Source organism: Cotesia typhae, unplaced genomic scaffold, assembly GCF_013202065.1.
Source record: "Cotesia typhae breed Kobodo isofemale line unplaced genomic scaffold, CoteBio_Ctyphae contig_5, whole genome shotgun sequence".
Taxonomy (NCBI): Eukaryota; Metazoa; Arthropoda; class Insecta; order Hymenoptera; family Braconidae; genus Cotesia; species Cotesia typhae.
This window is the reverse complement of record NW_027423757.1, coordinates 10773784-10799901: the sequence shown is the minus strand read 5'-3', so window position 1 is coordinate 10799901 and position 26118 is coordinate 10773784. Positions and strand designations below refer to the sequence as shown.

The 26118-nt window shown below is 28.8% G+C and overlaps 1 protein-coding gene across 1 annotated transcript in view; it reads left to right on the top strand.

Moving 5' to 3' along the window:
• Window positions 1-26118, top strand: part of LOC141530382 (uncharacterized) — a 33961-nt gene that overhangs the window by 1986 nt on the left and 5857 nt on the right. The window contains exons 2-6 of the mRNA XM_074247444.1: window positions 12513-12664; window positions 19835-20265; window positions 22053-22852; window positions 24112-24380; window positions 25177-25934. Of these exons, the coding sequence (XP_074103545.1) occupies window positions 12559-12664; window positions 19835-20265; window positions 22053-22852; window positions 24112-24380; window positions 25177-25934 (2364 nt within the window). The 5' untranslated portion in view covers window positions 12513-12558. The remainder of the gene's footprint in view (window positions 1-12512; window positions 12665-19834; window positions 20266-22052; window positions 22853-24111; window positions 24381-25176; window positions 25935-26118) is intronic.

Genomic DNA, 26118 nt, shown 5'->3' with positions numbered 1-26118 from the left:
CAATAAATAAAAAAGGAAATTTTTCGATTCGGATAAAACTTTCAGCTCTCTAATAAATTTATAAGCCGTAATAAATCAGTCTCTTCACTTCGTCGGTTAAAATCGTGATAAAGACGCCCGGGGTATCACTGGTCTGAGTATTACAGAGGGATATAGGGGTGTAAGAAAAGGTGTAAGTGGTAAAATCGGTAACGAGGCGTCGAAGTCGATTCTGACGGAAATGGGAACCGCGTCATCTCTTTTGTCTCCCATGGGAAGACCCGAAGTGCCGGTACTTTGTATTCGTCTCGAATGACAACCCACCTTATACTTTCCACCTTCTACACCCAACTTCCTTGTTCTTCTTGTTCTTCCTCGCCACCTTTGCCGCATCTCCACCGGCACTTACGTCCAATTCTATTCTTATATTTTCCCTCAAACTCGCTGGTTTAAAATCTTATACGTGACTTACTGCTACGTGTTACACGAGTAGACTCAACTAGAAGTACACAAGACTAAAAACCGTGATTCTGAAAGCTGAATAGAATAGAATAATAAGTCGAGTTGATACGGAGTTTTAACTCAACGAACTCGAGTCGAGGATCCACTAGACAGTCGACTGTCAAGTGTGAAAAAAAGTTTACCTTGGATCTAGAGAAAATTTATTTATTTATTTTTTCTCTTTAACGCTTCCGCCGACACTCACGTCAATTATTGTCAGTTTGTCATCAGTGTAATTTTATTCATTGTCATTCCACTCCAATTCCCTCCTTTTGTCCTTCATGGAAAAAAATATTACGGGTTCTATTTGTAACAATACGTCCGAAAGTTCGCTTGAGAAATTTTCACAATTATCAATTAATATCGCGCATTAATATTGCAATTACGTTTCGAAAGCTGGTAATTGTTGATTGTTGACAATTGTGGCCATACGTGCGTGTTTAATTTTTTTTTTAACACGTTCTACTTGACGGAGGACTCTAATAAATTCGTCGGAAATAATTGTGTGAATTATCTTGATTTGTAACTTGGAATTCTTTCTGGTTTTTTTTTTTTTTTTTATTTTTTCTGTGAGATTTATACGATATGTTTTCAGACTACCGTTATTTTGATAGAATACGTGAAAAGTAGAACAAAGGGAAAGAATTTGAGTTATTACTGTGAGCACTAACTGGAATTGGGATGAAAAATATTTTTCTAGTTCATGTAGATGGAACCGCGGTCTAAACTTTGAAAAGTTCTAGTTATATTACAGTGAGCTTATGTTGACTTGCAGAAACACGTGAACTTTGATTAAGCTGGAAAAATTTTTGAACTGAAATTGACTGAATTTAACAAAAGTTTGAATATTTTTTTTTTTTTTTTTTTTCATTTTATTTTTATTATTAAGAGAATAAGAAAAATTTCTTGGCCAGTGAAAATTTTATCTCGTGAACTATTGACATTTTTAAAGATATAAGCTCATTCCGGTGTTATACTCATCGAGACCTTTCATTTGAGTACCCACATCAATTTTTCATATATTTATATATATTATATATATGTATATATTAAAAATATATAAAAATGCATGTGGGTACTCAAATGAAAGCTCTTGACGAGTGTAACATTGGGATGAGTTTATATTTTTAAAAACATTAATAGTTTAAAAACTACAGTGCAATTTAACAAAAGACATTATTTAAAAAAGCAGAATTTTATTTATTTATAGTTAAAAAGTCACGGCAGTCACATAGATTGATCTAAAAATTTTACTAGGTCAATTGGAGTAATCATTTTCAAAAAATAATGCAGTATTTGAAATCATTTTTCATCAAAGAGATGGTTTATTTTTTGGCTAACTTTCAAAAGCAATTTCGTTTTCATCATCAGGTTATTATAAATTCAATCTGCCATCATATTTTGCTATTTTATAGAGATGAAAATTGTGTCATAAATACAAGCATGAATGAACATTTTGCTTTACCTACATATAAGTTACTGAATTATTATAAGCCAATAAATTTTTATTGGATAGCTAAATCAGTACTTTTAAAAACATAATTAGTTTTTTTAATTTATTAGGTAAGATTTTTGCTTTGTGAAGTAATATTTATCCGTAGCAGATTATTTGACTGATAAATAATTAATTTCATAATCAAAATAATTATAATTGGCAAAATTACTATTATAATGAAAGAATTAAAAAAAATTATAATAGTAATGAATATTTATCATCAAAAGATTAAATCATACATGGGTAAAAGATGTCAATCAATTTATATTAGCTTGCAAAATAATTACCATTTGTTTGGGATAAAATAACTGAGCAGGAGTATTGAATTTGTTAATTATTGAAATATCATGAGGACTGAAATTATTCCACATGACAGTCTGTGTATATTTAAATTTCGGTGATTTTACGGTGATAAAATAAGCAATTTCTCGCTTATTTAGTTTTTCAATTTCCTCTAATTTAATTTTATTTTCAATCACACTGTATGAAAATTAAAATTGTCGACTAATTAAAAGGACAATTATTTAAATACCAAGAGATTGAATAATTACTCTCGCTTGAAATATTAAAATTTTGGCGATACATAATAAAAGAAGCTAAAGTTCAATTCCATACTTCAACTGGTTTTAGTACTCAGAAGTTATACATAACGTAATTATTCAATGAAAATTACATCACATTGGAATAACTGATGAATAATTCGCAAGCTTTGGAAGTATGATCTAACATTTAACGTCGTCATATAAGTGAATAATTTTATCAAAATTTGAAGTGTCAAGTCGTATATATCGGTTAGTTTAAAATTCAAAAATTAAAATAAATTATCGTGCGGAGATTAAATTGAGAGACCGGGTGCATAGTTAATATAAGAAATACGTCATATTAATCTAATAAAGTGATCTAATTAAATAATTAATTGTCAGACGGATTAATTGGATTTGAGGAGCATAATTAATAATAAATATTATCGTTGGCCGGAGCAACGACCTCAAGAAATAAAATCGATTATACCGATTATTATTTAATAAAATAACTAAACCCGATATAGGTGACCAATTCCCCATGGGTTAAATTTGAAATAACTTGCCCATCGGAGTAAATTGCATTACGAAAAGTTTGTTTGGTATAAGTTGTCTTGTGTGGATTACCTCAGGTTAACGAAGAGAGAGAGATGGGGTGAAGTAGGAGGAGAGGATAAGGGACAAATCTAGCTTGCCAGTTTCCTACCCTATATATTACTCCAATGTATAGCGGCGCACTTAACTGTGGATATTCTGTATAGTAGCTTCTACCCTCTACTCGATGCTCGGTAGTGAACTCTCTGTACACCAGGTAATATCGTTTCTCTGTGTCGTTGGGCTTTGAATTTATTGGACAGTAAATAGACTCCCTATTCACATTGGAAAAGAGAGAAGAGTGAAGAGAGTTTGGCGAGTTCGCTGGATTGATGTAGCTGTGTGGTTTTCTAGTGATAGCTACTTTATAAATAAATACGCCCTACAAATAAAAACGCATTGGTATTAGTATAAGCGGTCGTATATATCAGTACAGTCGATATTGATTATTGGTTAAAGATAAATAGCATTTAAACTTAATTAATTAATGCTTTTAATTGATTAATTGATAGTTTAATTAGCTTTTTTTCGGGCTAAAACTTTAAATGATTAGTGTAATTGTAACGCTCCTATTGTAGGAGCGTTAAACATTGTTGACGAAGTTAGAGAGTAAAAATATGAATCAAAATCAAAATACTTTGTGGGTAAAAGGTTGGAAAGATAAAGCTGTCGATACTATTAAACGATGAAGTTAAGCCGTAGGAATTTCGGTTCGTGGATCGAAGTATTGAAGTTACTAATAAAGTTTTATTAACTTCGTGATAGTAAAGTGGATTAATATAGCTTGATATAACTTTATATTTGATTCAATTACATTATTATTTTTTTTTCTTCATTTAATTCAAGAATTTAGGATGAAATTTTTATTTTTGGAAATTTAATTTATATTCAAACAACGAAATTTTTGTTTTATATTATAATTTATAATATACTTTAATATACAAAAAGAAAGCTGTGATATTTTAATTTTTAAGACAATTTTTATTTATTGAGACTTAAAAAATTAAAAAAAAAATTTAAGGAACTAGTTTAATTCCTAAAATAATTTTTTTTTTAATAATTAAAAATTGTATTAAAAATTAAAATATTATAATTTTTTTTCTCAGCATTGAATTGTTATATAATAAAACAAAAATTTAGTTGTTAAAATATGGATTAAATTACCATGTTAAAATTTTTATAATAATAATAATAAATAAAAAATAAAATAATTTTAAACAAAACCATAATTTGCATTACTTAACAAAATATTTCATTATCATAAAAGCTCGTTACAGTGAAATTGTGTTATTATGATTTACGTATGTACGAAGGTATATACTTATACATTTATAGTATTCCCCGTACCCTCAATTTCGCAGTTCTATTTGCAGTATAAAATAAAATAAGTTTAAATTGTCACAAGGTAAAGCAGGAAAGAGGGATGAGAAAATGGGTAGTGTAAGGTGGTAGTCATACACATACATGTAAAATAACATAAATAGTCGTAGAGTAGTCATCGCGAGTGTAGTAGTGACAATGGTCGGAATACTATATAATAGTAATAGTAATAGTAATAGTAATAATAATAATAGTTACAGTATAATAGTATTCGCAAAGTGCCAGGAAAGATATCCTGAGGTAATCTCGAGGTCAAAGTTTTACGATCCGTACCGTAAGGACGTAACATAACGGAAAATGTGTATGTATGTATGTATAAATGAGAAGAGTAGAATAGTACTCCTTTAGTTCGACAGTCACGCTCTCGGACCGGGCATTGGGAAAACTGGAAAAGGGAAAACTGGAAACTGAACTGGACATTCGCGAGATGAGCGAGAGCTAAACTGCACTTCACATCACGTAGAGTTTAATAAAAATAGAAGAAGTGGAAGTAGGGTGAAAACAAATAAATAAAATGCATCAGTGATAGGACGAATGAAACAGCAAACAAGAACGATGTACAGAAAACACAGAATACAGAACACAGAGGACGAAACGCACGACATTAAACAACGGAAAAAGAGAAGAGAGGCATTGTTGTGCTTTTATGTCAACGATTTCACACTCCTTTTCTACGACATTGTTACACTTTTTTTAATTGTGTTACCTAAATACTATACTACTTCACACTACACACTTCCTTTTTTATTCTCTGTTGTTTCACCGGATGAAATATGTTCTGTATCGCAACACGTGCCTTTATCACTGAAAACTCTCTCGATGTATCCGCGAAACCCGGGAGTTATATTTCAGAAATATCGGCTTCATTTATCAAAACATAAATTTTTTTTAACGAGCTTTTATTTTTATTTTTACGATTTACTCGCCCTCGGAATTGTGAGAATTAATTTTTTTTTTTTTTTTTCATTTTTACTTTGTTAGAAAGTGAACGAGTTCAGTGCTTAGCTTAGCTTAAGTTAGTCGGGAAAATTTAGTTTAATTTTTAAAATTTCATTTTGTGGTAAAATAATTAGTCGAGTAAACAAAATGTTTCACGGAAAAGGATTCATTAAAATGAAAATTTAATTTTAGGTATTCAGGTTTTATAATGTATACTTGTGAAATGAGTTAATTGGAGTAATATTTGATTTTTGAGATTTTAATTAAGTGGAGGGAATGAAATGTTTTTAATGTTTGTGAAAAATAATGTGTTTTTTTAATTATTTTACCATTTACTTTATTTAATGTTGATTTAGGACGCGGTTTTTTTAGTACGAAGCTTTTATACTGATGAATATTATTGTAATAAGTAATTTAATGAATTAAGTATTTTTATAAATTAAAAAAAAATTTAATTAATTAAAGAAAAAATTTTGCAGTTAAAAAATTTTAATTTAAATCAATTTTACTTGATTTAATAATTTTTTTGCTTGAATAAAATTTTTTTTTCTTGAAATTAATTATTTAATAAAAAAAAACTTTAAAAATTACCAATTTTTTAAATTAGAAATAACATTGAGAATAAAATACAAATTCGATGATAAAGTAATTTATTTTATCTTCGCAAATTTGACTACTGGGGCCCATAACTTGGTCAATAAATAAAAAACATTAATACATTGCTCAAATAGAGTATATATCCAAACTAAAATAAATTGTCGATTGGGCTAATAACTAATAATACGCTTCCAGGTATAAAAACATGTTTTTAACTTATGAATTTTTCCAATTAAAATAAAAACAAACAAAACCAAAAAGTAAATAATTAACAGAGTATTCAATTCATTGAAAAAGAATTTATAAAAAAAACATGTCATCAAAAAGCTTTTAATCCTTTGAAAAAAAAAACCGAATTAATTAAAAAAAAAATATCCACAGCCTTTGTGTAAAAATAAAACACTTGAATGAGTTATTGAAAAATTTAAAATAATAAAACAAAACTTCGGGGAATAATTAATCGAATTATTGTTTTCCCGAAGAAAAAAAATTGCATACCTCGTATATATTTCAAGCAAAACGAATATTAAACCCAGCTCGGAATAAATATTGCTGCGTTAGTTGAAAAAAATTAAACTGCAATATTAATTTACCGTGAAAAAATAAAATTTCTCATACATAAAAAAAAGTGCAGCGATACAAAATATAAAAAATAAAAAAAATGAATAGAGTAGAATAACGTGACTGGAGATTGCACCGTTGTTCGGAGTTGGAAGCTATGCGAACTCATCAACGACAATAATAATAGAAAGTTGTCGGTTGATTGGCCGACCCGGAAGGAACAGAAACACCGGCACACCGTCAGCGCGGTGACCTACATCCGGTGTTAGTTGGCTTGCAGTTCGCCAAACTCACTCATGTGAGTTGATACATACTCGTATTATTTATACGGAGTCTGCGGCGCGTGATACAAATAAAACATTAAAACGTTAGTTATATGATGCATGGTGCCGTATAAAACACTATCACATGCCATCCGGCCAGAGGTTGGCGAACGACTGTCACGGGCAGTAAGCTCGTCGCTCTATCATGATCATGATTCACCATTCACCCACACCGGAGAGAAAGAGACTCCCAGTTGCATTGGGTGCATGTATGAGCGAAGATACCACCAGATATAATATCATAACATGGTATAGATACAAAGGCTGAAGGTGTAATAGTTTAGTCTCGGATAATTCTCTCCATGTCTACCGTGTATTATTATGTCCGCTGTGTGCATGATGCTGCTGCGAACTCCAATACAAACTATTCCGCACAATAACTTTACCTCTCGTGCATCATTCCGGATCATCAATTATATTATTGTCGTAATTTATTTATTATATTGGTGGATAAATTATCCAGATCGTACGACCAAATCTGCTTCAAGCAATGTTCGATGGATTTTTAATTATTGGAAAATTTTGATGTTGCTGCGAGTTACTTTGATGTTGGTATAAATTTTAGAATTTTAGAGGGATATTTTTTTATACAGAAAAATAATAAAAAATATTTTATTTTTTATTTTTTTAATTTGTACAATTTTTTAAAAATTATTATTTTAACTTGGAAATGTTTCATTGATTTAATAATTACATTATCGTAATTTACATTAAATCTCATCCAAGGATAAAACGATCCATTTCGAAATATGCTGGATGAGCATTGTCAATTATTGAAATCAGGCTTATAATTAATTTAATAATTTCATTAATAATAAAAAATTTTTTTTGTATATTTAATTCAAGCAATTTTGAGTTAAATGATTTTTTTAATAGCTTCTACTTAAAAAAAATCATTAAAAGCTATCAATTTGACTCGAAACTTGAATTTTGGCCGTCAGGTTGATAAAAAAATATGTCAAATTCACACAAAAAAAATTTTTTCAATGTCGAAAAATAATTTTAGAGCTTCAATACTTGATAAAAAATAAAAATCCTTAACTTTCATCAAATAATACCCCCAAGAAAAAAAATTACCCATTTATATTACCGATTGCCAGTTCGTAGCTCATTTTTCTCCGTGTAAATTGAAAATATTTTCAATTTCTACAACTTTAATAAAAAATTTAAGATTTAATAAAAAAGGTTGTTTATAAAAAAAAAATTTGCGTCATTGGATGAATTTTTAATGAAACGTAAATTTGAATAAATAATCTCTCAGGTTGCAGTCAGTATGAATAATTCCCATTTTTTTAAAAATGGTAGCGAATGAAAAAACTCGAAAAAAGAATAAGGAATCTAATAATATGGGGGAAAAATGAGGAGAAATAAAATAATCCGTCAGACTGTATAACAAGGTGATGGAAGGTCCAATAGTCAAGAGATGTATAAAGTAAACGGAAAAGAAGATGAAGAAGCTGTTGGGATCTGGGATAGCACTATGTACCTTCATATAACTATAACAGACCCGATATAGATGTAGATGGAGATGGAGATGGAGAGAACGAATAAGAAAGCGAAACGGAAAGTAAGTAAGGAAGAGGTTAAAGAAATAAGATAAAAAGCTCGGTTGAGAAATTGACGTGTCTCAAGTTGGCGTTTCAAGACGGAGACAGAGGCCGAGAAAATAAAATGCTTGCGGATATATCGATCCTAAATGTCAAGAGACAAATTTTTCTCTCTCTCTCTCTCTCTCTCTCTTTTCTCCCGAAGATTATCGTTTCCGAAACTATTTTTGATCGCACCTAATTGGTCTTTAGCTTGAGCAACATCATCCTAATTCTTTTTATAACCCGCGACCTCCACTCAAGCTGTTTACATGTTTTGCTCCAAATTTTAGCCGCCTGCCAACTACGTGTCTGTGAATATCGCGATATTCTAAGGTCTGCCGCTTTTAAACATTAAATACCGGTGAATTATTTATATGGTGCTTCATCCTCGAGCGGATTATCCTCTCGAATAATAATGAGCCTTACAAAATGATATGTATGATATTTTAGAGATATACATGTATGCATACATATGCATGTGTGTCTTGAATACTTCATCTTGTTCTTGTTCAGTTTGTTTCATTGTAGTTATCTTTATCTCCCTTATTTCTACTTGAATAATGAGAAATATAATCAGACTATCATGAATTATTATTATTCAATATTTAACTTCGAGTTTCTTCCTAAAAGTTTTTATAAATTCTGAACATAGTTCTCGAGAAAGATTATCCGAGCGATTTAATAATCCATAAAGATAAATTTATTTTATTTCTTATTATTATATTCATTGAAATTTTAAGTTAATGGTGTATTCAGCGGATTCAGTGAATGATAAAATAATTTTTTATAATTTGTATTTTATCTTGAAACTCTTTTAATCGGATTTAATTTTTTTATTTATTTATCAACAATAATTAATAAATCTGTTAAGAAGTATTTAGATATTCACCTAATATTTTAAGAGTATTATATTATTCGCAGCGTAAAGTTAATATGAAAGTACATTAACGGCTTTGTTGCGAGTATTTACTAGAATTTCATTCATAAATTAATATTATTAAATGCATCATCTAGGAAAAAAAAAGCCTTTGATTTAACTACAATGTTTTCTTCAATTGTTGACAATAAATTGATAGCAATTAACGTAAAATTAAGTAAAAAATTCACTTGTGCAAATTTTTAAAAACTCTTTTTAAGTATTTTTTTTTATAAAAAATTTATTTATTGGAAAAAAATTATTAAATTATCAAAAAAATAGTTTAATAAATTAATTTATTTGTATAATTTTTTAAAACTGTTTATTAAAAATTTGTAATTGATTTATTTACAATTATTCAATATTATAAATTAAAAATTAAATTTTTAATAATAAATTTGACAGAGTGGCACTTAAAGCCTCTGTATATAAAACTGCGATTTTATTCAGAATTATCCGACGATACATCAAATCCGTATAAAATTCCTCTAATTTACGAAATTTTATATTTAATGATAAGTGGTCGCTAATCATTGAAAATTAATGTGATTTTTAATATATAATTTGAATTAAACGTAACACTGATAATTTATTAAAATAAATAAAAAAAAAAAAAGTTGAACTTTCATGTGCAAGAGACACTGAATACTAATAAATAACGATTTTAACGGATCATTAATTCGTAATTGAGTTTTATGTTTTATATTTTATTCTGTAGAGTTAACTATTAATTGGCACTCAATCACAATTTTATATAATTGTGACCTGCTTTATATAAATCAATGATTGGTTTAGATATTTTTGATTCGGGATGAATATAAAATATAATCAACTTTCCGATGTGAGAAAAGTTTGCCATTAGAAGACCGAATTGAGGGCGATTATTTAAAGAAAAGTTTAATTTTTTAATGTTAAAATGCATTCTATATTTACATAAATTGATTTTTTATCAAAAATAGCCAAATTGAATTTAAAAAATAAAGAAAAAAAAAAATCTTGAGCTTGAATTTTCCGATGAAAAAATTTATGAAAAAAAAAAGTAAACAGTGTAATCTAAAATCTAAAACTTCAGTAGATGGATCGTGTGTTTAAAAATCTAAACAAAACCTTTTTGTGTGTCAAGAGAGTTTAAAGAGGAGAATAAATTTTTCTCAAGTCACACACTGGGGATATTTGCGTACGTGTAAAAAGGTTTGCGCTGGAAGCGGTCGCCCGAGGCCCAAAAAGAAAATTTGTGAAAAATAAAAGCTGAGCTAAGCTCGAGGAGGATGCGAGAAAAATAAAAATCTAAAGAGAAGAGAAGAAAAGAGAAGAATAAAAATTTCGAGTTTAAGAGAGATGAAAAACGGTAGTTTCAACAATCGAGAAGGCTTCTTCCGGTCTACTCGGCTCATGAATAACGCGATTCTGCTCAAGAGTAAAGAGAAATAAAGAAAGAGAGAGAGAAAGCTCACGCGGACGTTAGAATTTTAAATATTCGTATAGTATAACGACTCCTGCTTTACCATTTTACATATCTTTCATTTCCGTCCCCATCCTTCACCCCGTCTTAAGTTATACATTTAGACTGGCTTGGTATCTACCCCTCGGGTGCTTCCTCTTCAGCTTCAGCTTCAGCTTAAGAACTCTATCTACTTTCATCTCAATCTTTAACTTTATCTTTATTATTATCCTTATTTTCATGCCGTCCATCTCTTAATTTATGAACCCTTTTATTTTATTTCATTAGCTTTTTTTCTGTCTCTGTTTTATGTTAATTGAAATTGCTCGGGTACTAAAACATTTAAGTGTGCGCTTGTTATGTCTACTAGCTCAAATTCTCAAAGACTTCTATCTACTCCCGCCTCAATCTGTTCCTTATTCACAGTCAACTCTTTTACTATCACTATACAACGTCGCGAGATATCTAAAAGGCACTAATTAATTACTCTGTGTCGTTTGAGTACACAGTAAATTCATTTGGATGTTTGAGCGAGACAAACACTGAAAAAGCAACTAAAAAAAATAAACTATTTTGGTTCAATACTGTACTACTTTTTTAAAGCTCTCATTACTGGTAGGTAGTAACGATAATACAAAGTTTTAATTTAATTTAATACTTATTCTTTTCTTTTCATTGTTGATTAAAAAGTTTCATGAAGGAAACGACCCCGATAGATCAAGTAGAAAAGTTTTATAAAAATCTTGGTTTGTTTTTTTTATTTACTTCATTTATTTATGGTTAGTGTTGGATAAATTATTGCTAAACTTTGGCTTGGGTCAGTTTTAATTATTTTAAATCTTCGCTACTGGATATCTGAGTATTGATTTGGGTATCAATAGTTTATTTTGGTTCTTATCGATTAACCGTGTGTTAATTTTTGATTTTTCATTTTCGAAGGAGAAATTAAATATTTGCCACTGATTTCAAATTAATATGATTATCTATTTATGATAAATATCCTCCATTTTGTTCAGACTGATGAATTAAAAGTTATATTTATATTATGTATGTTGAATCAAAGCTAAATGTGATTAAATTTGGTCCTTTAGTCGATGTGTATTTATAACTTGTCATACATGCTTTTACATAAATGAAATTACTTTTATTTAATTAAAGGTCATGCTCACAAGAGGATTTATTATTTAATCGATGTATATTTATTATATATAATACGATTTTGACAAATTTTTTTTAATGTACATTTTTATTTTTTCGGCAATAATTAGAAAATGCTCTAAATACATAATTAGGAAATTACCTTGTATCTTGTGAAATATTGACATTTTTAAAGATATAAGCTCATCCTGACATTACACTCATCAAGACCTTTCATTTGAGTACCCACATTAATTTTTCATATATTTATATATATTTTATATATGTATATATGAAAAATATATGAAAATGCATGTGGGTACTCAAATGAAAGCTCTTGATGAATGTAACATCGGGATGAGCTTAAATCTTTAAAAATATCAATATTTAAGGAAAGTACAGTACCATTTAACAAAATTTATTATTTAATAAAGCAAAATTTTAATTTTTCAATTAAAATTGACTGCAAGATTACCAATACATGAATTTTACTAAAAAAATTTAACAATAACAATAAAAATTATCTCATTATGTTTCAGGTGTTGCAAAAAAGGAATAAATAAATAACAGCAATTTCATGCATTGATGATGCGCCGAGATTCCTGGAGAAGCGACAAGTCGCTTTGGGCGACATCCGTCCTCACTCTCTTCTTCCTCGATGTTATTACAAACTCTCTATCGATCGATGCAGGTATAATTTTTATTTTATTACAATATTCTGTTCTGTTCAATTAAGTAATCAAGTGAAAATTTACAATAACAAAAGGAAATGGAAAAAAAAAAAAGGATGCTTCGGGCAATAATTATTATTCACAAGAGAACTAATGAACTATCGCCGCACGTGTTCGAGGGTTGAATTTTTTAAAATTTAATCAAGTACTTTTTTTATCATCCAGTCCTCCTCCCTCTCTTATGCTCTGCTTTGTGTGCATGGATCAACGCACGGCAAAACTTAATAATCTACTTAATTAACGAAATAAAAAACTGTTTTATAATATAAAATAAAATTATACTTTAGTTTTTCTGGATTCAGCTTTGCTCTAGCTTTCATTATTATTATTACAATCCGAAACAAAATCCGCCGCAGTCGACTTAATTAGAGTGTTATTGAAGAAAAAGGATAATTTGTGTAAGAGTTTAATCGGATTACTCCCCTTCCTTCCTTTTTAATAGTTATTTTATGGTAATATTCCCATAATCTCCAAATGTGGTCATTCATTTTATATATCTCTGTTAGCTTCGTTCCGATTCCGGAAATATTATTTTAAATCTATCTAATTTAGTTTCAATTTTCAAGTATAAACATTTTGAGGCGCATTTTTATCCAGAAATGGAGAAAAATATTTTTTTTTAAGAAACATTTTATTTAATATTGAAAATAAATATAAAATGCAACATTTCAAGAATTTAATATATCTTTTGATATCGAAGCCATTAGGAAAGAAAACATGAAAAATATTTTTTTTTTAGCTTTAATACTCGGAGCTACAAAAAAAAAATTGAATTTTTAAAAAAATTAATCCAAGAAATTGTACCACAATATTATTTTAAAAAATAATTTTAATACTTATAAATTTAATGATAATTCTTGAATAAATTTATATCTTAATGCCGTTATTATCATTTTGATTTAATTTGTTTGAGTTTTATTAAAAAATCTGTCTTAACTTGTAATAATTAACTTACTTTTAATTAAACTCAATTTTCTTCTTTTCATTAAATGCTAATTTGTCTTAGTAAAAATAAATTCGCTTATTATATTGCACACCTCAAAAAGACAGTAATTAAAAAATGAAAAAAATGTATTTGAACTTTTTATTATTATTTTAAAAATAAATTATTTATTCAATATTCACGTGTGATATTTTTAACATTCATTTGATATTTATCTAAAAAATTAAACAGTCAATCAAAGTCGTCAAAGTACAAAAAAATCTGTCAATCGGGAACGAATAAAATCGACAACTTAAACGTCAAATATATATATATTTTTTTTTTTTTTTTTACGTAATAAAGAAGAGGTAATATCATCTAAAACTTATTCGATAAAAAATAATTGACGCCGATTGTCAATCAATCCATCGTGATCTAAAAAAAACAACGTCAATATCGCGTCACTCGTCATATCAATACTAATAAGGGAAGAGACGTGTTTTACGTCCTCACTAACCGCGAAAACTATAAACTCGATATACTCCTATGGCAGTCATAGTTTTACTATTCGATTAAAAAGATATAGAACTCATCAAAAACTAGATATTCAATTCGGAAGTTTATTAATGGTATTACTTTTTAATATTCTATAAAAACAATAGTAAATTGGAATTTGCAATAGCAAAATTGCTTTTTTCACTGTTACAGAACAAATTTATTCCTACATATATATATTTATTCATATTATATTTTAATGGAGGAAATATCAATCCAATAACTAGAACCTTCTCGATGTTTCTGCGGTGAAAGTATCAGTAAAGAAGTTTTGTAGCTCTTTACTTATTAAAGTTATAAAGAAACATGTTTTTATGTATATACTTATACTTATAAATGGATTTACTATTCAGTTCTTTCAAGATGTCTTTAATATCAAAATGATAATAATAATAATAATAATTTTGTATATTTAATGTTGAAAAAATCTAAAACTTTTGATCTTTAAGTAAAAGACAATTTTTTTTTTATAAATAGATAAAAAAAAATATCTTAAAAAAGCCATTGGTAAATATTTTAATATGATAAAATCTAAAATCAGAGATGAAACATATTTTGCATATTACTTCTGTATTTTACGATAAAAAATTTAGGTAAAAGGATTTTTTTATCACTTCACTTTTAGTACTTTCTAGAGAAAGAAAATTACTTTGATAAAAAGACTTATTATTATGAATTTTCTTTTGAAATCATTTTCTACAATAGAATATCCATTACAATCAAATCAATGGCTCTGTCTTCAGTGAAATTTTGCATAGTATTATACAATCATCTTGTCGTATTAAAAGAATTTTTAATTTTCGCGAAATGATACTTGTTAACAATACTTAAAGTAATTTTAATTATACATTATTCATAAACGAGCGATCTTAATCCTTTTCTTTAGATTTTTATACAATAAAATTTTATTAAAAAAATTATAAAGAATTTTATATTTTTTTAATTTTTTTACTTTCGTTTTTTTTTTTTTTTTTTTTTTTTTATGGGCCCAGATTACATTTCAGGCGATAAATAATTTGTTTATTATTTTTTGAGTTTAAATAAATAAAAAGTAACATTCTGAGCTTCTTAAAATATTCCCTTAAAAAAATAAAAAAAATATTTTCAATTTAAATTGATAAAAAATTCGATTTATTTGGCTTCGAAGAAGCGACAAAAAATAGCTTACTTTTTTTGCGCGAATACAAGAAATAGTCAGCGATTTGATTATAAATACTAATACAGAAATACTAGAGAAGATATAGAAGCAAAAAATTTTAATTAAAATATGTCAGATTGTTTAATTGAAGTAATAAAAAATGCAACAATACAGAAAAAAAATTTCCCATTATTGTATTACAAAAAAATAAAAACAGCCGACCGTCATACGTGATTAATTAAATATTTATAAAGCATTTAATCAAATATTAAGAGTTAATTAATAAATATCATGTCCTTCAATAAACAACTCATAAATATTAAAACTCTTATTAACTTCTATCGCGCGAGTTTCACAATTATAACTTTTGAAATGGTTATTTACAGTAATAATTACAATTAAATATTTAACCAGAGCAGTTTAATCAACTCCTGTAATAACCAGTGCAGAAAATAACTAACAATTTTTTTTATTTTGTTTTTTTTGTTTTGGAGGGGTAAAAAGGGCAAAAAAGCGAATCCAATTAAACTAGTGGCGAGCCACAAAATTCGACTATCGAACCTCGACTTGAAGAGCTCTTATACAATATTCGAGAATTAATATCCCCATTGAAGTTATATATTTATGCATTTCGCGTATAAGTAACATTGAAACAAAAAGCGCGTAACTAAATGGAAGCTCTCGAACCGGGGGTAGTGGAAAAATTAAAAAAATGGAGGGTGAATGAAAGACGTATAAATGGTTACAAGTAGAGGAAGAGAAAAAAGTAAAACGGTGAATTTTTATGAAGAGTGAGTGCTGCGGCGGTGCGGTATAGATACAGGAGGGTTTTTAGTAATCTTTTGAAACATTTCTCTGGTGGTTTGTTCTTCTTTGTTTAGTTTTTTCTTTCATAAAGATTCATACTCGAATATATAAACGCAGAATGGGAAAAGTGGAGAGAAAAAGAGAAAGAGAGGCTGAGGGACCAACTTGAGCACTCCAAACTCTCTGGTCTGTATCAAGTCTAGAGAATTTCTGCTCTATATATAGTATAATATATATACTTTATTCTCTGAAATATATATATGTATAAAGAAGTAAAGGGAGAAATTCACCAGAAGTCTACGTGGTGGGTTTAGTTGGATGTATAGTATCTACGGGAGCTTTGAGACTGGTTCAGAAGGTTCCCGAGTCAATTAGTACGTGTGCTCCTTCGAAATTAAAATCAGAAACTACCCCGTTACGTCGAACTGCGGCTTAACCAATATATTTCTTTCCTTATCACTGCTTTAATTTTTCTTCTTCTTTTTTTTTTTTTTTTTTGGCCCTTAGTCCAACTCGCTCTTTCATTCCTCTCTATTTTTTATCGCCGACAAGGAAAGTTGGAAAAACGATGTAAACATCTCCAAAGATGGGACTCATCCCCTTTCACTCGCTTTGACAATTTGCCCAGTCGTTTGACGAAGAATAATAATAAAATGGACAAAGCGGTGACGAGTTATAATTGGAGACTCTTAAGAAGATGAATTCTTTTTTTTATGTTGTTAATAATAACCGAAAGCCTCTTGAATTTTAGCGTATTTACTCGGTGTATTATAAAATAAGCTGAGGAAAAAAGTTTTCATTGTCTGAGGGCCGCAGTGAGATAAAATAAAATCCAAAGGAGGAAAAAGGAAAAGCTAAATAAAATAATACCTCGCTACGGTAAATAACAAACCAAATGGAAGCTTTTGATCAATCAAATGAAAATAATAAAATTTTTAAAATCCTTTCACGTACTGTGGACCTTTTTTTGCTTGATTTTATTTCGCGGACTAGAAATAAAATTTTAGGTACTGTTTATTATGATTGTTATGGGGTTGAAATTTTGGTGGGATTTTTTTTTGTTTATTATTTTTGCGGTAATAATGGAAAATAAAATTTAGGCGATGAAATGCTTGAAAACTCAGAACTAGGTTGCTGTCGAAAAAAAAAAAAAAAAAACATCAGTTCGGATCGGACTGATTCAAAACACGATTCGCTTGAGAGTTGTAAGTCTGATGAAGTACCAAATAAAGAACGAAACGTTCCTGGATTAACAAGAGAATGTTTTATACAGCAACTCGTAACTTCTTATAAAATATACACAACGTAATAAAAAGAAATTATCTCCCACTACGCTCGTTTTATACTATTTCGCAGAGCTGAGAGTAACTCAGTCACATCCCTGATGTTTTTTTAATTTGATCTTTGGTAAATTAAAAAATTTTTTTACTTACTTTGGGAGGGTTATTTTATTCAGAATTTTTTTTTATTTGAACTTTATGAATTTTTTATTAGAAAAAAATTTGATAAAAACTTTTGGTAATTATTTACAAGTAGAGTCAATCCCATTTTAGGCAATAACTAAGTAAAAAATTAACATTTTCAATTTTTTTTTATTTTGCTTGTTTATGATAAAAAATGTCTTGAAAGAAAAAAATTAAGATTTCGATTTTTGGCCTTTAAAAGGTGGAAAAAAATTTTGGCTCTTATGTTTTTGGATAAAATTTCTATTTTATCTTTTTTTGATGTTTTTAATAGATTTTTTTTTTTTTAATACATAAAAAAAAAACGAAAATTTATAAATTTTTTAAAAAATTTGTTAAAATTCTGAAAATCAACTTTTTTTTTTTTAATTGTTCATTTTTTTAAGTATTTTTCAAAAAAAAAAAAATATCAATAAAATTAAATAAAAATTTCGTTTAAAAAAATGAAAATTAAAACAGTTAATTCCACTTGTAAATATTTACCAAAATTTTTGTTAAAAAAATTTTTTTTTTTTTATTATTAATCTCAGTTGAAAAATTTTTTTAATTATAAATTAAAAAATTTTTTAATTATTTTTCAATATTGATAAAATTAAAAAAAGAGATTTTTTTAGATTATTAATGAGGAAAGAATTAATACACTTTTAATTACAGACAAGTTGACTTTAAATCGATAATATTCAGCAGTTATAAGTTTATTTAAATCTCATTAATAATTCCGAGAATTAATGTGAAATTTAAAAGTAATAGAAGTAAGTTTTAACAATTAAACGTGAATTATTAAAAATTCACAAGACCGTCTCTAACAATCTCGAAGAAGATAATATAAAAATTTTATTATAAAATATAATAATAAGAAATCGCAACTCTATTATTTTTTCGCTATTTGACGAAGAGTTTCATAAACGAAAGATTACAGTCTGATAACCGCCGTTAAATAAAAAAGTTTTAATAGCATTTTCAAGTTAGAATTATGCGTAATAAATAAACCGTGTAATACGTATTTATTTATTTATTTATAAATAAATTTAGCTATTTAAAGTCGATGTGCTGTGTGCTGTGAATAATTGAATAGCGGATGGGAGTAAATGAAGCAGAATAAAATAAAATGGTACAAGCTTGAGGCGCGGTTGTACTCCATGTAGTACGTAGTATGTAGTATGTAGTATGTACAGATGTTAAGATCCACACAATGTTGAATAATCCCGACTTGGTATGGGCTTCCGGCGTGTAATAAGTGTGGCAGTAGGATGCGAGAAACCGTTAACTTCAACTGTAGTTATTTTAGCGATTTCCCTATATACTCACTAAATTACGGGTCAATCTCTCTTTAAATATTTATATTCATTTATTTTGTTATTTATTTATTTATCATCATTATTATTTCTACCAACTTACAGTTACTATATAAAATTTTATAACTATAAACTATCAATAAATTAACTTTAACTTGATTAGTGTTCGATGTTTTTAATCACAATTACTATTTTGAGATTAATTACTAATAATTTAATGAAAAATTGTGACGTAAAAAATTTATAGAACAAAAAAAGAAGACAAAATTTTCCTTACTTTATTAATTATCCAAATTATTAATAATAAAATCTACATTATTATAGCATTGCAAAGGTCTTGATTTAAATTCTTACCGATAGTTAATTTATTATGATAAGTATTTAGACTTTAGCATTTAAAAATACTCTATCTCTACATACATAATTAAGAAATGACCTGATATCTTGTAAAGTATTGACATTTTTAAAGATACAAGCTCATCCCGATGTTACACTCACCGAGAGCTTTTATTTAAGTACCCACATCAATTTTTCATATATTTTATATATTTATGTATATTAATCTAGCTTAATCTAATCCCAATATTTTTTCAAAGTTATTCTTGAATTTTCAGTGACTTTAATTGATTTAATAATTGAATTACATTAGAGTAATTTAAATTAAATCTGACCGAATAATAAAACGATCCATTTAAAAATGTGCTGTAACAAAGCCGGGAATTAGACGTATAAATTAATGGAATAAAATCTTGATAAAAAAATCAAAGCTAATCCTTATAAAAAAATAAAAGCAATAATCTATTTCAAGGATAATAATTAACCTAATGGAAATGGAGTAATTATTAAATGTCCTAACGGAGAAGGCAAGGGAGTGGATAGAGGGAGAGAAAGAGGAATTAAATGTGAACAGAAAATAACTTATTGATTTTGAATAAAATCTTTTTTTTCAGAGCCACTGCTGAGATCTCCAGGTCGTTGTCCTGCTTTAAATGAACAAAGCACATGTCCATCGCGAGCTGCGCCGTGTTCCAGCAGCTTCGAGTGTTCCAGCTCGACGGAAAAATGCTGCGAGACGGTATGCGGATTAAAATGCGTCGCCAGCGAATTGACTGGATGCGAACAGCTCGCTTTGGCAGCCACCAGACGGTCGCGTGCTCTGGGCACACGTGGACCTTCCCAATTCATTCCCCAGTGCAACAATTTCACGGGGGAGTTCGAGCGAATCCAGTGCGAGGCCACCGAGAAAAACTGCTGGTGTGTTGATGAATTTGGAAGCGAGTTGCCCGGAACCAGGTCCGCGGGACGAGAGTTCGTTGATTGCAATAATCCGCGGCTGTGTCAAGCGCACTCCTGCCGTATGCTCTGTCCTCTTGGGTTTCAGGTAGGTAATTCACCAAAGTTTATTATTAAATCCTGTAATTGCGTGCTGCGGGAACCGGGATGATGACGTTCTTGCGCTTTTGTCTTCCTCATCCGTTAAAATTCACTTTGTCTTTGTCTAATCCCGAAACTAAAATACTAGAACACTAGAGAGAGGAGAGATCACGAGGTTACAGCTCTAGGACTCTTTGATATTAGTTTGCTTGAGTCTCTCAGAGTTTTTAACCGGAACTTTTAAGAAAGTCATATCGTTAGGGAAGGTTATTATCATTACATCGGCATTGATTTTATTACTCTATCTTTATCTTTAGTTCTCTTCGGAGAACCAGAGATTCTGCTTGGTATTGTTTAATACCACTTACCGGTGATTGTTTTTCGATTTCAAAGTTTTATTCACTGGAAACTAACTTTCGGGATCGGGTATATTGGCTTTTCTCATACCACCGATTGTTGGATGTTGATTCTAGATAAATGTTATTAGAGTCCACTTTATGGTATTATATATTATATTTTAGTGAAGTTAAATTTTATATTGTTATTGTTATTAGTAGAAGTTAGACTTTGGTAGCTTAATACAATTTTTAGTAATAAAATTGATTATAAATTATTTGAATAATTGCTATTAAATATAATATTGTTAAATAATTATGCAGTAAAAATTAAATTATTAATAATAACAATTATATAAATGTCAAAAAAATTAAAATTCTACCCTTGGCTCTGAATTACTATTTAAAACAATAAAAATTAGCAAAAATAAATTTACATACATTTTATAATTTAATTTTTTATAACTAATTTTAAAATTTAAACAAAAGTTTTGATTTTTACTTTTATTAAATTTTTTTATCTAAAATTTTACATAAATTGAAATAAATAATTTTTTTAAAGATAAGTACTCTTATAATCTTAAAAAAGTTTGTTCTTTGAATATAGTTGTATAAATATTGTCTCAATTATATAAAAGCTACTACTTAAATTTATACTTCAATACTTTTATAAAATTTATTAAAGAGAACTTTAATAATTTATTTATTGCACAAATATTTTACTTAAACTTCTATGACTTCAATACCTTCATAAAATTTTTACTATCTAAAGATGTTTTATTAATTTTTTTTTTAAATTGTAAATTTAATAATTTCTACATAAAATTTACGTATATTTATATTTTTGTAAAAATACTCAATGCAATAATATTAATAAAAATTCTACTTCACTTAAACTTTTACTTCCAAACTTCGGTAGAATCAATTCAAATAAATCTTTCTAACTTTAAAATAAAATTTCCATTCAAAGTTTCAACTGAAACATCAATTTAATAATTTCTATAAAAATACTTAAATCAATACTTTCTAAAAATATTTTTTTTAACTTTTCTTTCTATTAAAATTTTAAATATAATTTTTTTTTTTTTTTATGTAAAATTCACACTTATTTTATTTTTTATAATTTTTTTAAAAATATTCTACTCAATAATTCATATTTTAACTTTGTATGTCCACATATTACCTTTAATAATTACATAAAATTTTTTTCAAACTTCAATTTGAAAAGTTCGATAAAATAAATCTAAATATATCTTTGGAACTTTAAAATAAAATTTTCTATCAAAAGATTTAATCTATAAAACAGAATATTCTATCGACAAATTCTATTTAAATTTTGCCATCAAATATGTAAACTTTAACCAAAGTAAAACAAAATACGAGGCCAGAAAGAGTAAATTTAATAAAAGTAAACTTGGCAATTTAAAAATAATAAAAAATTTTTTTTTAAACGAAACAGATAGACGAGGAGACCGGATGTCCGAAGTGTGAGTGCCGTGACCCGTGTCACAACGTGACCTGTCCAGGAGTAGGACAAACATGTGAGCTAATTGAATCTTCTTGCGCGCGACCACCGTGTCCGCCGATCCCCAGCTGCCGGAAAGCAAAGTCCTTGGCGACGATCTGTCCAGCGGGAGAGCCGCTCCAGATAACGGACTCACCGCGGCCTTTCCTCTGCGGTGAGAGCATCGGGAAGCCCTCCTGCCCGCCGATGTACCGATGCCTGGTGGAGCCGAATCAGGAGTACGGAGTCTGTTGTCCGTCGACTCTAAACTTGGAGCGACCTGGAAAATGCCCGCCGGAAGAGCCAGCTGTCTGTGGCCCGCCGTGTCAGCACGACTTGGACTGCTCCGGACCGCAAAAGTGCTGTGAGAGCGACTCTTGCGGCGGAGGAGTTTGTTTGCTTCCTGTCGGGCTGAGCGCTTGCCGCAAGAACCGGATGCTCGCCGAGATGCTCAGCGTTTCCGAGAAGCAAGGCCGCGGGTACATTCCTCAGTGCAACGAGGCCGGTGGATACGAGCCAAAACAATGCTCCAGAAACGGGTTGGTATGCTGGTGCGTTCGCGTCGACGGTAAAAAAATTTCCGGCACCATGGGACCTGCTGCTGCTGTTAATTGTAATCAAGTTACTGATAAATCTAAAGGACGTGCTCTGCCCACCTCCTGCCCACTCTATCACTGCGCTCAAGTGTGTCAGTACGGATTTAAAGTCGATGAAGCTGGATGCTCTACTTGCGAGTGTGATAATCCTTGTGAAGGGTAATTTTTTTTATTTTGTTTTTAATTTTTTTTTAACAAATTTATTATTATGAAAAAAATTTTTTTTAATTTAATTTATTTTTTTTTTTTTTTTTTTTTCAGTAATAATTTAATTAATGAAAAAAAAATTTGGTAAATACTTACAAGTGTTTTCTAACGAAATTTATATTTGATTTTATTGATATATTTTTTTTTTATACTTTTTTTAGATAATTATGATATTTAACATTTTTTTTAACTGTTTGTTTTTTTATGTACTTAAAAAAAAAATTATATCAAAAAAAAATTTGAAAATGTTAATTTTTCACCTACTTATGGCCAAAAATGGGATTGACCCCACTTGTAAATAATTATCAATAATTTAAATTTGTATAAATTTTTTGATTTTTTTTTTTTTATATAAATATTTTGATTGCTAATTTTGTAACTCGTTAAAATTAATATTGAAGTAAAATTAGAAAAAAATCTGAAAATTTTCACAATTTTTTTAACAAATAAATTATGACAAAAAAATAATTAAGTTTTTAATATAAATTTGTACAAATTTATTACAAAAAAATCTAATTATAATTTATTATTCATACAATGTATAATAATTTCATTTTCAAATTAAATGACAGAATAAAAAATTTTTAAATTATAATATTTAGAGAAAAATTGAAGTTATGAATATAAATACACAATTTATTTACTTAAAATGTTTTTAAATTTAAAATAAAATTTAATAATAAACGAATAACATTAAAAAGTGTAGTTTAAAAATTCTGTGAGTACCGACATTTTAATATAAGACCACGACATACTTTTTCACATTTGTTTTATTAAAAAAAAAAAAAAAAAAAAAAAAAAGTTAGAGAATGTGAGTTGAAAAAAAATTCCATGAATTTTTTTTCTCGGCATTATTTTTTCAATATAAAATCAGACTTTGAAAGTTTGATGAAAAAAAAAAAAAAAAAATGATCGACATGTAATTTTTTAACGTGGTATTTTTATTCGAAAAGTTGATTTAATTTGATAGCAAACTATGTTTCAAGTAACTTTTTTTACAACCAATAATTTTAATAATACAGTGTCGTTTTAAAAAGTAGGTCACTTTGTACGACGCGAAACTTTATCTGGTTGTAAAGAATAGTAAAATTATCAGCTCCTGGATTTATTATTAGCCGTTAAAGTTATCAAAACATAAAAACCGAACTCGGTATAAATATAAAATACACGAATTTTTATTTATACTTATTCTTATAAATATTTTTTTTTAGATTTCCGTGTCCAGCAGATCAAGAGTGTGTATTAAACCGCGAGAATGGCTGCCCGGATTTTCTCTGTCCCACGACGCCGGAATGCCGGGCAAAGAAGTCGTACAAGAGTCCCTGTGTAACTGGCGCACCATTAAGTGATGAGGGTGGTAATGCTGTTACTTGCACTGGTACAAACAGCACGTGTCCCTCGAGTCATATTTGTACCGCAGTCCCCGAAGCAGGCCAGTCTGTTTGCTGTCCAATGCTCCACATCCCAACGCCACCAACAAGTGAGTAATCAAAAATTGTTTACCAACACAACTGCTAACAAAAAAACACTTAACTTTATGCTACTCGCTCAGTTCCATTCCTAATTTTAACTCCTGTTAAAATTTATTTACGCTTTCAGGGTTTTTTTTTTATATGGTACCATTTATTTGAATATTTTTCAAATATAATTTCAGTTCTGTAGTTTTATTAGGGAAAGGCTGCAAGAAGATATTTTTAATTTATTGTTTCTAAAGAAACTTTTTAAATAATTAACATAAAAATGAAAACATACATCAGTAATATTAAATTTTATAAATAATTTTTTTTTTTTAACAATTATTTTTCTAACTTTATAAACGACCTCCGGAAGGTTTTCTAAAAAAAAATTTAATTAATTTAAATTAAAAGAAATAGTTTAAATATTTATTTTTAACAAAACATTCACAAAAAAGGAGTTTCCAATTATTAATCAAAATTTTACAAAAACTGCAAAATTTCTAAACCTCTATATTTTTTATCGCAATTTTTAATACTTTAAATAAACAATTTGACGATTTAAGTATTTAAGTATTTTCAACTCATAAATCAAATTTTCTATCAATTGAGCGCGCAAATTTTTTTTAATAAGAAAAATTAAAAAAAAATCTCAAAATTGTCAGTTACTGTGTTTTGAAATTGGTCAGCCGCCCATTTGTAAATAATTACCCTTTAATTTATTAAAAAAATTGTCAAATAATAAAAATTTTATAAATTAATTCAAAAAATGAATACGACCTAAAAAACAATCATAATTAATGGATAAAATTATAATTACAGTGTGCGAGTACTTACGAGACTTTAATAATCGCATGGAAGGAACGCGAGAAGGAATGTCCTTAGCAATCCCTCCACCAAAATGTTCCTCAGACGGCACGTGGAAGTCGCTGCAGTGTCACGATTCGCGCTGTGACTGCGTAAATGAGCAGGGAGTACCTCTAAGGACAAATATCACCACAACAGATGTTGACTGCGATGAATTACGTGCTTTGAGTAAGACATGTGAGCCTCCGGAATGCGATATACAATGCACGTACGGCCGGGAAGTTGACGACGCGGGGTGCGAGCAGTGTCGCTGCCGAGATCCTTGCCAAGGAGTGTCCTGCGGTCCGAGAGAAATCTGCTCGATGGTCGACGTGAACTGCGGGGAGGGCCAGAGTTGCCCCCAAGTCCCCGCTTGTTTGGCTGTCAAGCAAGGCCAGTGTCCTTACCTGGTTCCCAGTTCTTCCAGCTGCGAAGTTCACTGCAGCAACGATCAGGAATGTTCCGATGACCGAAAGTGCTGCTCGACTGGCTGCGGAACCGCTTGTGTCGAGCCAGTAGTCGCCACCGCTTGTCAACACGCCAGAACTTTGGCCGAACACGCGGCCAGAGAGTCTGGGGAACCTGCCAGGAGGATTTATATTCCGCAATGCGATGAGAAAGGAAGCTTTGAGTCTGTTCAATGCCATTTAGGAACTTGTTGGTGTGTTGATGAAGAAGGAAGAGAAGCTGCTGGTACCAGAGTTCCAGATGGTGCGGTTCCGAAGTGCAATAAGGTATGTAATGTTATTTTTTTTATTTTTTTTTTTTTTTCGACTTTATACAGTCAGAAGTATAAAAAATAAGTAATTTAATCATTTATTTTTTTTTTTAACAATTAAATTCATTTTATATAATTAACAAAATTAAATTATTTTGTTAGGTTTTAATTTTATTTAGCTGAAGTAAAAAAATATTTAT